General features: G+C 36.0%; 1 protein-coding gene across 2 annotated transcripts; it reads right to left on the minus strand.

Annotated features, from left to right (window-relative positions):
- Window positions 1–2,513: 2,513 nt before the first annotated feature.
- Window positions 2,514–5,515, minus strand: LOC143550617 (auxin response factor 18-like). Of its 2 annotated transcripts, XM_077041236.1 has the most exons (5): window positions 5,467–5,515; window positions 4,991–5,181; window positions 3,701–4,905; window positions 2,833–3,620; window positions 2,514–2,730 (listed from the first exon to the last, which is right to left on the minus strand). In XM_077041236.1, the coding sequence occupies exons 3-5, from the start codon at window positions 4,802–4,804 to the stop codon at window positions 2,658–2,660; spliced, it is 1,965 nt and encodes a 654-aa protein (XP_076897351.1). In that variant the 5' UTR covers window positions 4,805–4,905; window positions 4,991–5,181; window positions 5,467–5,515; the 3' UTR covers window positions 2,514–2,657. The 2 variants fall into 2 exon arrangements, with proteins under 2 accessions (XP_076897351.1, XP_076897352.1); XM_077041237.1 differs by lacking the exon at window positions 5,467–5,515 and having other exon boundaries at window positions 3,701–5,330.
- Between the last annotated feature and the right edge of the window lie 12,661 nt (window positions 5,516–18,176).

Below are 18,176 nucleotides of genomic sequence, written 5' to 3' on the forward strand. Positions count from 1 at the left end.
CCATGCACAGTAACATATTCGACACCAAAGAACTATAATTTTGGTTTTCACTAGGATCGGAAATGGGGTGGTGGCGTAGCTTGTTACCCGTTTACATATCTCTCTATTGTATTTGAATACTTTTGTGTTATAAATTTAGGATTAATAAAAAAGTCGAATATACCTAAGTAATTCAATATACTATTGTAACATTCTAGTGTTTCGTTGTCTTCTATTATTGAAGAAAGTAATAGTTTATGTAATTTATATATAGAATTACATGAATTAGACATGTTCATTGTAGTGGTAGGAAACTTGAGTTTCTTAGCAGAGACCCAAGTTCAATCCATACAGACAACATTTTGAGGAGGACATGAATGACTGAATTAAAGAAGACTAAGATCTTTATGATCTTCAGTTTTTCATCAGTGGCCTTTTGCCATTAGGTTACTCCGTACGACACACTTGGCTGTAAAATAAAAAAAATAGCATTTAGTTTTTATTGAACGTGTGATTCCATATAGATTACTTATGCGTGAATTTTAAAGTTAACGAAATTTGATTGATTAAAATGATGATTATTTATGTATATATAAGTGAAAATGAGGAGGGTCAAAGGGGAAAAACAGCCCGATCGTCAAAACGGCGCAACACACTCCCTTGCGACTTGGATGATGTAATCTGACGCATCCCTCACGTGAACCTATTATTGTTCTTGTCGTCTATTTAGCCTTCACGTGTGACAATTTATATCATTCCTTAATAGATTATTATATTTATAAACTAGGTATTTAATTAATTAATGGTACACGATGTTACTCTTTTGGTTCATAGTTTTTTTTTGTTACTCAACCATATCATGTATGATATATTGTTTTCGCGGATGATTAACGATAAAGGGTTACTATTGCTTTTTTTTTTTTTATAATTTACCGTTATCGTATTTAAAGCTAGAAGCTTGGTTCAAGTTATTGAACTTTTCATGAAAAATCTAAATTTTTTCAATATTCTCAAAACTTTAAAAGATTATAGTCGATACCGTCTTATTAGGTGGTCTTGTCAGGCCGTTTTAAATAACTAGACGATGTAATTAATACTTTAAAAACTGTATGTGAATATTTAACTAATTAAAACAAAACATGAAACTATTAACAATCGAGGATACGATAAACAAAAATATGAAATTTGGAGCCTAAACTAGCAAATTAATAAGTAAATGAGATAAACATTTAAAAAAAATACAAATATTGAAAATCCGGTATGACCATAGATTTGGTTCCGGTTGTCAACGAAGACTTTAAAAAACACTCAACCAAACTGGTTGTATATGCGATTCTCGATCCTTACAAGTTACAAGGACATTGTTTTCAGATAATGTACATAGTTCCAAATAATAAAGCAAATTACTTTTGAATAACAACTTCAAGAAAAGGGTATGAATACGTATTATAATGAAAACGTTGAAATAAAAATTAAGTTGTGTTGATATCTAGCTTTTTGTTGACTTTGTGTTACGTGTAAACCGGAAGTTGAGGAAAAAAATTGAATACTTATGTTGAAAATTTGTAATCCCCGTACTATTGTACAATTAATATATTAATTATTTATTTAAGAAAAAATATATATAAAGAGGGTAATTTAGTAAGACAATAGGGAATTAAAACAAGGCCAACTCTTGCGGCACTTCAATGGGACGTTCATTCAATGTTTGGAGCCATGTTTAGTCTACCATGTGACCTCTGCCTCTTTACATTTTAACTTTACCCCTTTCACTTTCTACTTAGTTTCACTATTACCCTTCAACTTTTTTTAATTTCTTTTCCACATTTACGTTACATAAAATATAAATTCACCATCTTTGTTCTCACATTTGATGATATACCACTATATATTTACCCTCTGCATCCTAGGGTTTCATTACCTTTTTGCTCATATCTTTTAAAGGTTATTCAACCATATCATTGTTCTCACTTTTGATGACATACCACTATATATTTTATTTACCCTCTACATCCTAGGGTTTCATTACCTTTTTGCTCATAACTTTTAAAGGTTATTCAACCATATCATATAGTGCATAAAAACCTTCTCCGTTAATCGATGCACATAAGCGTTAATCTAATAAAGATAACAGGTGTTTTTTTATCCATACTGAAACCAGAACGTCTTGGTTTAGGCTAGTACAGAGTTAACTTCTCTCACGACTGCAGCTCAAAGGTTAAACTCATATTTTTCATTTAAAATTTAAAATATAATTTTGTAAAGGAAATTCTAAGTCAATAGTGTTTCTTGAAAACATATTCTTTTAAACACGTATATTCTTGACAAATAAACATTTTTATACATATGAAGTGTAGCGGTCAATTTATTTGACCATTTATATATTACTATGAAATTCCTTTTTTGGCTTTTTCCTGCTTTCCCCAAGCGTGCACGAAATATCCACTTTTATAATATTTATATACTTTTTTATTATTTCCTTCAACAACCTTTTGCTGTTTCTAACAGTGACTTTTAAACAGAAACCACATATATTTAAGTAATATATTTATTTCACTTTCACTTCATTCACATAAAGTCATAAATAATAATAATAATATTGTTTCATTTAAAAACAATCGAGTTTTCATTCAACTTATAATTCATTTGCCACAAATTTAACAAAAACAAAAATTAAATCAAGAATCCAAATCTTGAACGTTGCTCAAATCAGTCGATATTGTTAACCTTCTTGCTGTCTTCATGAACACACTACAAAAAAAAAATAGAAAACACAAAAAACAAATGAGTTTAAGAATAAAAAACATTCAAGTTTTCAGATAAAACAGGATCTTGGTCGGATCATGATCTCACCCAAATGGTTCGTCCCCAATCTGTTTTAAGGTTCCTGTTGAATCCCAATAATGAACACGCTTCGGCGTTACCGATCTTTCGATTTCAAACATATTTCCCAATTTGTTACACAATTCTTCATAGGAATCGAGTAACGAGAGATCGAGGGTCCGGCCCACGTCTTCTGATTCCATGAAAACCTTACAATGACCCGTTTCAGCGTTTAGGGTCTGGCCGAGGTCTGTCCCTCGGCCTGACCCAGACCCTGATACGATTTGTTGCTCGGTAAGAATCGGCTGACCGAAGAGTAAAAACCGTGATGTTTTAGTTGCTTTAGGGGTTTCGGGTGTTTCAGGTTCTTTCGAGCTCATGGTTGAGTTTCCGATTGTTAACAAACAGGAAATGGGCTCGGATTGGGCCGGTTTATTAAACGACGGGTTGGGTGAAAAGCTCGGATTGGTTTTGGTGTTTATTTGGATATCTGAGAGAGATAAACCATAATGTGTGTGCCTGGCTCCCTGCATGCTAGCAGGATGATGATGAAGGTGGTTAAGGTTCTCCGGGAGTTGGTAACCGAAAAGCCCGGTGGTGGGCCCGCCAAAGAGATGCGGGTGCGGTCTGGAGAATGCAGGAATGGGGATCGGGATTTGTGGTTCCGTATGGTAATCGGGGTGTTGGGTTGGCCTACATTTCTTTCGGGGCGGTGAGAATGGAGATATATGGATCGCGGGCATTGTCGATACTAATTCCACGAGCCATGGGTTGACCCGTTTCACGTTTTGTAGCAAATCGGGCTCGTCCCACGTTACCTGAATTACAAAATGGTAATGTAATATTGTTTAAACGTGTTGAAGACGATACAAAAATGTAAATCGAGCTCGGATTTTACCTGTAAAAGTCTCCATGGCGAATCGGGCCAACGAATAGGGTCAGCGACTTGGACCGAAGATATGGTTCCCATGAACCAACTGATTCGTGACGAATCCTCGGTTTCAAACGGCATCTTAAACCGCATCCCTGGAGACCACCAGATCTGCATCGCGTTCTTCACAAGAGACGCCTTGACACAAAACTCGGGTGTGCTAGCTCTCGGGTAGAACTCGACCTCAAACGGCTGCCCGCTTGTCGCTTGTTTAACCGCTTGAATCACAGAATCCGCTTCCACTTTTACTTTCCCAAACGAATCACCGCCACCACCACCATCCCCGTTTCTAATCAACGACGAATACCCACCATACGGAACAGAGCAATTTCCGCCAGCAGGATTCCAACCCGACAACGTTTCAGGCCCGCCCCCAATACCCCTTTTAGCCCGTCGGATCCCAACACAAAGATCCCCATTCTCCGCCCTTAAAAACACAATCGAATCACCCGCCACAAGCTTCTTATGGTTCACAAACGTGCTCCACCCGGTGGTAAGCAAATGCCGCCGAGGCGTCCCACGGTAAATATGCCGAAACTTCCACGTATCACCATGAACATCTTTCGCTAAAATCGTTTGAACCGGCGGGTCGGCCGAGTAATCAAGCCGCGGGAATATCGTCTCGGCACAATACCTCGGGATCGAAAACCCGCCACCGTTATTAGCATCCGATTGAGTCAAAGTCTTCGCAAACGAAGACGGTTTCGCCGGGCCAGAATCCGGCCCGGCCCGAGAACCCGAATCCTCATCATCAAAGGAACTAAACTCACCCGAACCACTAACCGGAACCAACCGAATTTTAGCATAAACCTCATCAGTATCCACATCCGCCATGAACTTAACCGCGGCAACCCGACACGGGATCCACGCGGGAACCCTGGATAACCCGGACCGGTCCCGGAAATCGACATTTCCGGAAGCGTGTTCGGCGTGTCCTTGTGGGAAATAATAAACTTTAGAATTCACCGGCGGCATTTGAATCATACTTCCGGCACACGCATGCCATAACTGAGAATCCAAACATCTTTCACCTTCTTTCACCATCTCTCGTGAATCCATAAACGTAATCATGCTTAATTATTTAATTATAATTCACAATAATTCACAACGCTTGAGTTCATATGATTTTATAACCCCTGTTTTCTGATTAATACGCCAATTCTGAGTAAATGCTGCAATCAAACAGTTTCAACATTAAAATCAAAGGAATCAATCAAACAGCAATTAACTTTTGGGTTATTAAATTCGTTCAATTACCTCACTAACCCACCAAAATCTTGAACAAAAACCATTAATTTAGCAAGAACAGAGTAGACTCTCATTATCTTGATGAAACTTGAAACCCCCAAATTGATAAAATTAGGGCAATTGAAGGAAAACCCAGAAAGAATATTCAGCTGTGAAGATAACCCAAGTGCATAATCATTGATCAACACCTAGAGCTACACCTACACGAACACAGACACACACACACATGCATTAACAAAGATTTCACAAGAAAAAGATTCATTCAATGCTTTTCTCTCTCCTGTTTCTCTCACTAGGACTCTTTTGGATCACTACAAAAAGTCCAAGCTTTACACACAGATATGTCTATATATATATAAAAAAAAATAATATTGAATTGGCAGTAGTACAACTCAACTCCAACACACAGTGGTGGTGTGTGGTTTATTGAATATTTCTTTTATCTGATTGTTAAAAAAGGTTTGAAATTGTATTTTGTTTCTTACCTTTTTCTTCGGATCTGAAGAAACTCAGGCAGCATAATAAATAAATAAAGATCGAAAAGCAAGTAATCCTTTTAAGTTTTTGCCCTTTTTAAACTTCATTTTATAACCCGTTATTTATTATTACTTCCTTATTAAAATATCACTTTATTTATTCTCTGTCATCAGCTGAGCAAAATTTAATTCCTCAAAATTTCGCGGCAAATTGGATATCTCGTGAGAATTATAATTTCTTTTTCACTTGGTTGTTTTATGGTAAGGCTATGTGTAGTGAGGGACTACAAAATGGGACGTTCTATCATATGATGTCCAGCCAGCAAATAATGAGTTTTTGTTTTTGGGAAAATCACCAAAATGGCTCATTTATATAATGTGATTTCAAGTTTGTCCCCTCAAATTCAAGTTTCCAAATTTGTCTCTTTGGTATCTCGTCGCCGACGGCATGTTAGCGAACACCGACGATGTGTTAACATAACATAGGGTTGACAATGCGTTATGTTGCTAGCATAGGGTAGTAGCGATGCGTTAGTGTTTAAAGCAGGGGTTCCACAATGCGTTAGTTGATAACGTATCGCTGCCACACTATGTTAGCAACATAAACGCATCAACCCTATGTTATGTCAACAAGTCGCCGACGATGCGTTTATGTCGCTAACATAACATAGGGTTGACGATGCGTTTATGTTGCTAACATAGGGTAGCAGCGATGCGTTATCAACTAACGCATCGTGGAACCCCTGCTTTAAACATTAACGCATCGCTGTTACCATATGTTAGCAACATAGCGCATTGTCAACCATATGTTACGTTAACACATCGTCGGTGTTCGCTAACATGTCGCCGGCGACGAGATACCAAAGGGACAAAGTTAGAAACTTGAATTTGAGGGGACAAACTTGGAACCACATTCTATAAATGGGCTATTTTGAGAATTTTCCCTTTGTGTTTTTGGGTGTAATGGTGTTGTAGCCTCATATATATGCATATATATATATATATCTCACACACACATATGTATAATAATCACACACAACGCATGTGAGAAATACCTCGCGCCCCCCACAATCCGCCGCAAAAATCGCCCAGAGGGGCGGTCGCGTGTCCCAATTCGTCCCGATCGCCATCTTTTCTCGCCCACTACGGATGGCCTAAGAAATAAAGGGTAACCAAACCAACTGGTCTAGTAGTAACACCATGACTTTTGTTATAGAAAACCATGGGTTCAATCTAGTCGGAACATTTTGTTCCAGATTAAGTCAGGGGCTTCCTAATTGTGGATTTCCTCGTGGGAAGGGTTGGGCAGGATTACCACACCATGTTATTTAAGCGGAAGTGTGTTCTGTTTGTCAAGGTGATCTCGGGTTTATAAACACGTTTAATAATTCTCTCTCCCTATCACTTACATAGTTTCAGTTACTCGCTTCATGTTTTCTAGCTACTAAAAGTTCGGTTTCAAATACATTACATCTAACTTCAAACTTGTTTTATGTAGAAATTTGCAAGCTACTAGAAATTTGTCTAATAGCTACTGATTTTTTTCATGTACATTATACCATCTTCAAAACTTGTCATAGAATTTTTAAAGTGAAAAAAATGATAAGTAATGTTTTGAAATTCGCATGATGCTTGTTTGAAAATTGCTAGTTTGATTTTGGCTCTGTTTATAAACAAGCCAATCGGATCGTTTTAATTTGTAAACAAGTCAAGCACGAGCAAGCCCTAAGTTTGTGCATATTTCACTTACTCCCCAAAATGTCACGAGATTTTTGTTTATTGGGTGAGAAATTAAGTGTAACTATAGCATGAGAAAATGAAGAAGTCAACAAGTCTTTAGAACCAAGAACAAAAAGGTCCAAAATGTTATGAGGATCTTTAGATTAGGGATAATTGTTTTGCATGATTTGACTAGGGTCAGATCAAGGTTAATCACGGTTAAATGGTGGGGTGTAGTTGGTTTCCAATTTTGAGATTCCCCATACCCCAATGGTCATGTGTGATTTAAACTAATAATATAATGGTTTGTTTGTGAGTTAGTTGAAACTTGAGGGGTCTGTTTTGCAAGTTGGAAGTGAAAGTAGAAGAAAAAGGGTTTGTTTGACAACCGCAATTGTTTTTCCTTCTTGTCTGCATGAAAGAAAGGGATAACCTAAGTCCACTCTCAGAACCATGCGTTTAATCCACGTCATTATATCTTTATAAAATGTTTTCACATGCCTATTATTAGTTTTTTTTAATATCACATTACATTCTCCCTTAAAATGTTTTTAACATTATTGAGCTACTTATAATTAAATGTGTTAAAATGTCGGTCCTATTATATAATTATTAAAATGTTTGTGATACTTTTTAAAAGATGTGTTTTGTCAAACTTTATATATGTATGTAATCATGTATATAGGAATTAGGAAAAGTATTAAGAGAAGATGATCATCTTTTGAAAACAATCATTACACAAAGTGTAACTATGTTGTTACACAAAGAGCATGTTACTTTACATATAAGCAGAACTAATACTAGATTACTAGTTTTTATTCATTTATTTTATGTTATAATCATTACATTGAGTTTAAAACTTAAAAGATACATTAAAGGAGTAACATTCACCAACAAACATAACACTATTGGCTAGCACAGCCTTATCAGATTCAAGTACTAAATGAAAACGTCAAACTTATATGGCAACCATTATGATACCAGATTCTTACAACTCTAAGGAACACACAACATATTTTGTATAGTGAGCTACTTCCTATAAGTCATCTCCAATATCACCTTACATTCTCCCTTAAAATTTGTGGTATCCGAATTTCGCAATTCTCTTTTGTTGAACCACACCAGTTTATATTGAAAATTGTAGTTATGATGTCAAATATAATGACTACCAAGCTCATGTTATCATCCACCGTATTTTATGTAACATTCCTAAACTTTCGGACTAAATATGCCAAATACAAAAGATAAATGACTTATTTTTAACAGTAAAGCATATAATCCATATATAGATAGAACAAAAAAAAATTACCAGCTAGTTGCAGAAGAGAACATACAGACCACAAACAAAGAGAAAAACAACACGAAACATAAGAACACACTCGAGCTAAAACTAGGGCTGTGCAACGGTTCAGAACCGCGAGAACCGAACAGGAACCGGAACCGAAAATGAGTGAAAAGTAGAACCGTAACCGGAACCTATTATAGTAAACCGGTTCGGTTCCAGAACCGCTAAAGCCGGTTCTCGCTAAGTGTTTCTGGCTAGAACCGGTTCGATCATTTATTTATCAAATGAGTTATGCAAATTTCAAAACAAGTTTATACAATTGTATGTCTTCTTTCACAGTAAAACTAATTTATATTACAACATGAACATCCGTTATTAAAACCTAAGTGTTGAAGTTAAATAAATCATTAGCAACGATAGATTAATGGAAGATCATATCATTTTATAATAAATTACCTTGATAGCTTAAATCAAAATTGATCATGGTTGCTCGTTCTTAAACGTAAAGAAAGAAGATTTGAATTAAAAAATGATTGAATGGATGCCGGTCAATAATTTACTCTGTTAAAAATGGGGATTGGTAAATTTATTTAAAGCGTTTTAAATATTCCGGTTCTTCGGTTCCAAGTCTAGAACCGCCGGTTTTACCCAGAACCGAACCGGGAACTGTTTAATGCAAATTCTGAGAACCGAGAACAGAACCGGTACACACATTAGCGGTTCTGAGGCACCGGTTCGGTTCCGGTTCCTCGATTCTGACGGTTTCGAACCGTTTTTTGCTCACCCCTAGCTAAAACACAATAAAATAAAAAGGATTAACACTCCAGTTCTCCCAAGCAATCTGTTTGTGCATAGATCTTGGTTTAATCCACCCGAACAGACAGATCTTGATATATTCCAAAACGACCTCCTTCGAGAGAAACCTATTATTAAATATCTTCGCATTCCTCCGCTTCCAAATATACCATATGGAGGTATATATATAATAGCAAATGGAATCCTCTTACCCAACATGGAATCGAAATGTGTCGGCACCTGAAGAAGTTCATCAAACGACTCAAACCAGGTCAAGTCCCAACCACACCACAAAGAGACTCCCTCCAAACCTCTTTAGCCCGAGCACTGTCAAGGAATACATGTACGGTTGATTCAGCTATCAAAGAACACTAAGGACAAACCTCTGAAATCGAGGTCATACCTCTAACAATTAAATTAACCGCGACCGGGATTCTATTTAAAAGCAGTCTCCAAACAAAACAATTCAATTTAGTAGGAACCCGATTTACCCACTCGCATATGCCCACAGAATCACTGTCGTAAATCTTGTCGGCCATAACACTTCTGAAACTCTGAACCGAGAAAATATTTGACGCCCCACCACACCAACTCCAACTATCAACCTTACTCGAATGAAACGTATAACGGACCACCATTTCCTTTAGATCAACTACCTCCAAGAGAACCTCAGTGGAGAGTCTAGATTTCGACCAAGCCCAAACTGTTTCTACCACCCCCCGACCAATTTAAAACCACTCTATCACACACAAGGCAACTTTTGAAACGCTCCAACTTAAATAAATCCGGAAATATATCTTTTATAGCAAATCTGCCCACCCACACATCTATCCAGAATTTCGTGTTATTTCCCAACCCAACTTTTCTAACAAACAAACTAGTCAAATCAATGCTCAAGGAAGAGAAATAATACCCGATACTAGCAATTTTCTGCCACGACCCACATATGGAAGATCTCACTGTCACACCCCAACCTACGGCGGAAATATCGAGGGCATGAACTGATTGCCACAACTCGCAAGGTACTATCATGCAATTATAAAGCGACAATATCTAATTAATTAATTTATTATCAAACAACATTTAAATACAACAAAAATAAAGAAAATTTCAAATACAAAACCAACTATTCTTGTATGTGTTTAACATTCTAAAGTCATCTCTACGTGAGCTTCAGTTTGATGAGCAATCCAAATCTATAACCTGCAAATGCGTACAAAATATATATTTGTCAACAACACATGTTGAGTGAGTAGATCACCGGTTTTGACACAAACAAAAATGGTAATATATGATGATATAAATGAGTGAATAAAAAATAGGCAAAACTGTTATTTGTGAGTATAAACAATAAAATCATTAAGCTAGTATGAGTGTCGGTGAAACCATTGCCAATGCGATCGGGCTTCGGCCACTACGACGGTCGTATGATCATACTATGTGGATGAGGATGAGGATGAGGATGAGATATCAACCAACCATAAAAACAGTAAACACATAAGCATAAAACAAATACCAAGTAGTCATTCAATTGAGACACAACACAAAGATCACAGTTTGCATTCGAGAAATAATAGTGTAAGTAATTTGATAGTTGGTACGCAAGTGATGTGCAAAACGGTCTATTAACTTAACCTAACTTTACCTAGACACTCTAGTTATAAATTTATAAATCTAGACTATCTTAATGCTAGACCACTAGACAGGCAAGTGTACCTATCAACTGTAGTAAAGCCTAATGAAGTCCGGATATCGAACCCACAGGACACTAGCGACACCTAAACTAGACTCTGACTAATAACTTAAATAAATAGATTTAATTGATTTTTATGATTTTTTATTATTAAATATTAAATAATATAAAATAAATAATACTTTCTCTAAAACTAGACACGGACAAATAGGACTGGAACTCAAATAGGAGAAACAACTACCTAGGTAAGGAATCCCACTAGTCAACTCGTAAACTTTTGGAATTGGATTTATGATCGATACCGTATTCTAAAAATATGAAATTTAAGGAATAACTAAAGTACGCTAGATCTCCTCCCGGTCTCACCAACAATACTTAAGAACCTTAAATATCATGTAAGCTCAACGGTTTAATGGTTCGGATCACCTCCCGGTCTCACCTAACCTAACTATGTTAAGGTACCCAAAGATTAAATCACCTCCCGGTCTCTCTAATCACAAAACACCCTAAGGCGTAAGGGGTATTTTTATTAAATTCGGTTATAACTCGGATCTGTAAGAATCTAAAGGAATCTAGGGTAACTCACTCCCATGCAATCACTACCCAAACCCGCAAAAGACCAAAACAGACGACACTTAATTACCTCCCGGTCTCTCAAGTGACAAAATATAAGGTATCTCTAAACTCTCAATTACCGTTCCTATGGAATACGTTAACAATAAACCATAAATTAGTTGTAAACACACAGTAAACAACCTAATATGCATCCATACATGAAAGACATTCACAAAGACGCATATGGAACAATAAACTGATAATAAATTAACACCAAATACGCATATGCATCACAACCAAATATAATAAAAACTTTACCAAAACATGAACCAATCAATATATAATCCAAGACCATAAGTAAAACGAGTTTAAAAGTATTCATCCAAACCCAGGCAGTATAAAAGTTTAGCCAACCATAATAATGAACGAAACAAATAAAAAATAAGTATTAAGGTTCATTAAAAAAAATAGTTGACGTGCCTAGATGTTTGCTTGCTTGTTATTTTTCTTCTTTCTGTTGTTGACTTATTTGAGCAGCTTGCGAGCTTCCCTTCTTCTGTCTTCTAGCTAAAACCCCAACAGGGGCAATCGACCAAAAAGGGTTTCCCCCTTGACTTCTGCCCTCGTGTCTGCCCCCTTCAAAATAACTCTTGTGTTTGCCTTTTATATTACTCTTCTTTCTTGTGGCAAAAGATAATTCTTATTGGGCCTCCAAGATGCCAGACTCCAATTTTACAATTCATTCTCGTCACAATAATCACCTAAAACAAAATTGTATTTCGTTTAGTCCCTGCCACATAATTCCTACATCACCACAAAAACAAAAATAATAAGTTTCCAATCTAGCCCCACTTGCAAATAATTGATTCGTTGGCTTTTTCATTCAATCAAACTTATTTTATTCTTTTTAATAGTAAATCAAAAGCACCATTTTATTTTCATACGTATTCTTTTATTTTTATTATTTTTTTTTATTTTATGTTTTTTTTAACCTTAAATATATAAAGAAAATAAAATCAATAGGTATGAAAGTTATTTAAAGTTTTACTTGTCGTTTCAAGTTTAGTAAAACACTTTATTTTAGCTCATAATCTCTAGAAACCATTAAACTCACATATGAACCAATTAATAATAATATTCAATAAAGAACTTGGCTCAAAGGTAACTAAAAGTATAGGAAATATTTACTATATTTATATATAATTTAGCCTATATCAGCAAGTGTCCCCAAAACATTTGAAAACAAGTAAAAATAGGGGAGTGATTACTCACCTAATCGGATGAACGAAGTACAAATGAGGATCATGTGAGAAAGATAAATCCTTCGGGATATACCGTCAAGGATTCTTAATTGAAATAATATAATATTAAGAATTAATTAATAATGAGATAACATGTATAATGAATTTAATGTTCCGATGTGATTTGAGTTATGGTTTTGACAAAAACGTTATTGATTGAAAGATTGACCTCTACGGATTATTTGTTACTGCGAAAACAATATTATTAGTTATCATTTTATTAAAAGAATCGTTTGCTTATCAGATATTCTGATTTACGAATAATTAGTTTAAATAGTTATGAGTTGCGATATATTATAATAATAAACGTTTAAATAGTTAATTATAAAAAGATTTATATTTTAGAATCTGTAACGAAACCCAAAGGTAAAATATAGTTAATTCGTCTAACGCGTTTAATACGTTTTATTATATATTCGTTTAAAAAGAATAATACAACTACATTATATATATATATATATATATATATAATATGTTAAGAATAAAATAATATTTAATAGTATTTACCCGATAAACGCGATAATTTTAATGATAAAAATTTCCTGACATGAAACGGGTCGGGTAATTGATGTTAGTAAAGTAAACGAAACCCGAGTTGTTACACTCGCCATCTTACCATCCACATATAGTCAAATGGAATGAATTGCGTTAAATCCTTTCACCCACAAAGAATCTTTTACAAAACGCCATCTCCACCACGATTTGGCTAGTAACGATAAGTTCTTCAGTTTAAGGCACCCGACTCCTAAACCACCATATTTCTTAGGCTTAACCACCGTATCCCATGCCACCCAATTGATGTTTTTTTGACAAGAGTACCACCCCACAAAAATTTCCTCCTTTTGTTCTCAATCTCAGCCACCACTTTTGATGAAGCTTGAAACATAGAAAAATAATAGAGAGGGAGAGTACCTAACACTAGGGATGAGATCGGGCTCGTACCCGTACCTGTACCCGAAAATACCCGTACCTAAAATTCGTAAATCTTGGTACCTATACCCATACCCGAATTTTATGGTACGGGTATGGGTACATGTACTTTGGGTACGGTACTCGTTTTGGTACCCCTTTGTTCTTTTTTTTAAATCTCCACTAAACTAGATATTGGTAACGGTACGATACCGACAATCAATTATTTATAATACCAAAACCGTAATACCGCAACCAAAACTAAAAATTAAAGAAATCAACCATAATATAAAATCCATTCAAAATCAAGTAATGAATACCAAATTCAAAGTATCAAAAAAAATTATCAAAATATTTAAAACAAAATTAACTTATACAAAGAAAGTCAGTATTCATTTAATCTTAGCTATATCCTTTTATTTTCCTTTTCTTTGTTTATTTTTTCTTCAATTTCTTCGAAAAACAAGAGAGAAAGCTAATACATATTATTTAATAATATACACAATTATACATACATGAAATAAAAATATATGAATACACAATATATGAATATACACATATATATTAAGAATGAACTTATTCAACTAATATATATTATGTTTTGAAAATCATGCTTGAAAGTTAAGCCGTGAGTGTTGGAAAGCTAATAAAAACCCCTAAGTATTCTAAACGGGTACTAGTACCAGTAATACCCGTACTTGTACTCGTACCTATAACCGAAAGTATCTGTACCTATATTTGATAAATTTGAGTACCCACACCCGTACCCAATAGATACGTAAGGGTACATGTACTGAATAGGTACGGGTAGGGGTAGTCGGGAAAAATATCTCATCCCTACCTAACACCGCCTTAACTAAAGTAAGTCTACCACCAAATGATAAAGTACTTGCCTTCCATCCGTTGAGTCTCTTCTTGATTCGATCGATAACCGTATCCCAATGCTTTAATAACCCCATATTTGCACCAACCGGCATGCCAAGAAAGTTAATCGGAAGAGACCCGGCCTCACACTGGATAATAGAAGCCATCGTGGCAATTTCGGAGTCAGAGTCCCCCGCTCCAAAGACCTTGATTTTATAAAAATTCACCTTTAGACCGGACGATAAATAAAAGCTCCTTAGAAGCCTTGCTAGATTCACCATGTCACCAGCATTCCAATCTCCAATAAGCATGACGTCGTCTGCATACATTACGTGGGAGATGACAGGACAATTTTTGGTAACTGAATACCTTTACATAAATGTTGATGAACTGCCGACTTTAGGACAACGTTAAGACCCTCCATGGTTATTATGAAGAGAAACGGAGCAAGAGGATCCCCTTGTTTGACACCTCTCTTGAAGTTAAACTCCAAGGTTGGTGAACCATTTACCAACACCGAGGCGCGACTCGAAGAATGTAAAAGAAAATTTTGAAGTTTTGATTTGTCGCGTTAAACGGCAGATCAAGAACAAACCTGTCACAATAAGTGATGAGAGTATTTCAAAACCCAAGAATTGGCGGTATCGCGCTACGCGACGTAGTCACCACGGCGGAGTGACACGTGTCTAACCACGTGGCATCATGGGACAGGCCACGTGTTAACACGTGGCATGCCTATATCTCGACGAGGCGGGACGTCTCCCATAACATCCGTCGCGATACGCGAATGATTAAAATATTATGAGGCAGTTAAATGTTTCGCTGCGCTTCGCGATGGTCATGCTTGGTCTCCGTCGCGCTAGGCGGCGAAGTATAAAATTTTGCCTCTAAAAGGAGGCCACGGGTTGATGCTCTATTCATCCAAACACACGCCTACATCACACATACTTAACCTCGTAAAGCGTGCGTTGGTCCAGACAATCCGACGTGGTTGTTGTCTCGAAGTACGTGCAAGTGGCAGAAGTTCTAACGGTTTGTTATACCTGACGATAAGTAGGAGTCCTACCCGATTTAAGCCTAGGCATTCTATCCAAAGTATCCGTACAAGGTAAGGCTCTGCCTAAAATTTTGTTATGATTGGCTTAGACCCTGGTCGGGGTATAGCACATACCTTGATCAAACATAAAGTTAAAAATATTTTTCATAAGCCGAGTATATTATTTTGTTTATATATTTAGAAACATAAAGTTTTACATGCATGAGATATAGTTAAATTAAAGTTTCTTCATGAAGAAGAAACATGAATATAAATGATAAATAAACAAAATGGACCAAAGGTCCAAATGTTTCAAATGATTTATTAAAGTAAATTTTATACACAATAGACTAAGTGTATATTTGGTTGGAAGTATTGGAATAAAGAGGGAATGAATGAAATGGACAAACATTTGTAATGGATCATTATCATTCATTTTCCTTGTTTGGTAGTAATTACTTTATGTTGTTTGGTATTAAACAAAACTGTAGGTATAAAATAAAACTAATAAAAAAATTCTTATCTCAATATATATATATATATATATATATATATATTTGAAAAAATGGAAATGACTACGGTGGTGGTAGCTCCGCCGACGAAAATGGTGGTGGTGGCGGTGGTAGCATTGGGAGTGATGGCGGTGGTAGGGTGGCAGTCAGGCAACGACAGTGGTGGCGGTGGTTAAGGCCAGGTGGCGGCGGTGACAGTGGTAGCGCTGGTGGTAATGTGGTGGTGGAGGTGGTGGCGACGGTGACAGCGGCGGTCAGGTGGTGGTTGTTGTTAGTTGGTGGTGGTGTTGAGAAAGTAGGGTGAGGGAAGAATGAAATGGAAAAAAAAGAAGGGTGGGGGGGGGGGGGGAAAGGAGTGGTTTTGATGGAATGAGATTCCATGTGTAATGGATGATTCCATACCATTGAGCAACCAAAACACCATTTTTTTCATTACCACGTAGTGAATCATTTCATCCTCCTTGTCATTCCTGCATACCAAATGCTACCTAAAGGTTTGAAGATAGATCATGATCTGGTTATTTATAAAAATTATTGTATTATAGGTTCGAGGTCACGTTCAAGCATACATCAGTGAGACACACTAATCATAATAAAGATGAATACGCTCAAACTTTTACAACTCTTTAATTGAGTCATTAACAGTTTACATATGGTTAACTATCCCTAAAACATTATAAACAAAAGTAATTGTTGGGCCTCCAGCTATCGTATACGTTTGTCTATATCCTTACATATGTGGTTAGTCGGTGGGCACACCGCACCACAATTGACCATTCCTCCGCCGCGTTGGGCTGAATCTAAGTAATATTTAGGTAGGGAATAATTTTGTGTATATTGGTAGTTGCTAAGTACTCGAACGTTGCATTGTTTGCTAAGCGGTTTTGATTTGAGCTTGAGTTTATAATAGTTATTCAAAATTTCATAATTTAGTTATTTCCTTTGCCATGACGGGTCGGGTCATAAGATACCCGTAAGGAATAATTAAGTATATAAAATGTTTTAATGTCAACGTTTTCACCTTGCTGACGTGTTTTGTAAATAGTTTAACACATAAGCAGGAATAGATGATGGGAGACGATGTTTAGCCATTTGACAATTGATGGCTCAGATGAAGGTTTTATTATTAAAATAATGTAAATTATGTTTTTATAAGTCAAACGTTTTTATACTACTGATTGGGTGTTTAATTTCCGACTTTTGAAATTTTAATCATGACTTTCGCTTTACAACCTTAAGCTCTGATATATTTACAAAACATGTACCAACTGTTGGTCACACTTAAGGACCTAAGTTGGGGTGTGACATTTTTCTTGTTATGGATTCTTCATCTTAGGCATTTTGCAGTTTACTGCTCGACGGCCATGTGAAATGTTGGGACTTGCTTTTTTAAATTTCCTTTCATCGAACCTAGATACGCAACCATACCTTCTCCTTTCTTTGAATGAATTCAGTAACATGTTATTTCGTGAACACGTACAAGCCAAATATTCCCCTTTAGGACAGCTTGTTGTCTTTTTCAATACGAAGACAAGCCACATGGTATTCAGTAATCATCTTATTTCGTTTGTGTTTAAGATGGCTTTTGAAATCAACTCCACTAAGAGACAACTTCCTAACCATCGTTACAAATTGAGAAGTCTCACTAAGGCCATGCCTCAACACGAATGCCATACACTAAAGTTTGGGGTTCTTTAACTTGATAGTCGTCTTTAAATCAATCACATTGTAGTCCAAAAACAAAGTGCCTAAATTTTTAGCTAAGCAGTTAATGCGGAAAAATATCGGATATCAGTCAAGTACCGATATATGAGATATCGATTATCGCGGTGAGACATCGGTGGGATATCGGTAATTTTAGCATCATGTAAAATTCATATATATAGAAATTTTAACACTACTAATTAAGTATACTCTCCTATCATTAACATTTTAACCTTTTGCAACTTGCAAAACACTAGAATTCGTAGCAAGTATGAACTGATTAAGACTTAAAACACTAACACTGAACACTAAAAGTTAATAATTAATACTTAAAACACTGAAATTA

Source organism: Bidens hawaiensis, unplaced genomic scaffold, assembly GCF_021521415.1.
Source record: "Bidens hawaiensis isolate Kalapana, Puna unplaced genomic scaffold, B.hawaiensis_p1.1 tig00016116_1, whole genome shotgun sequence".
Taxonomy (NCBI): Eukaryota; Viridiplantae; Streptophyta; class Magnoliopsida; order Asterales; family Asteraceae; genus Bidens; species Bidens hawaiensis.

Excerpts from the sequence above, each read along its gene's own strand:
- LOC143550617 (XM_077041236.1), bottom strand. The coding sequence starts at position 4,804 with ATGATTACGTTTATGGATTCACGAGAGATGGTGAAAGAAGGTGAAAGA. Across the intron at positions 3,621-3,700 it reads CGCCATGGAGACTTTTACAG|GTAACGTGGGACGAGCCCGA; the intron begins GTAAAATCCGAG and ends TTTGTAATTCAG. Across the intron at positions 2,731-2,832 it reads ATTGGGGACGAACCATTTGG|TGTGTTCATGAAGACAGCAA; the intron begins GTGAGATCATGA and ends TTTTTTTTGTAG.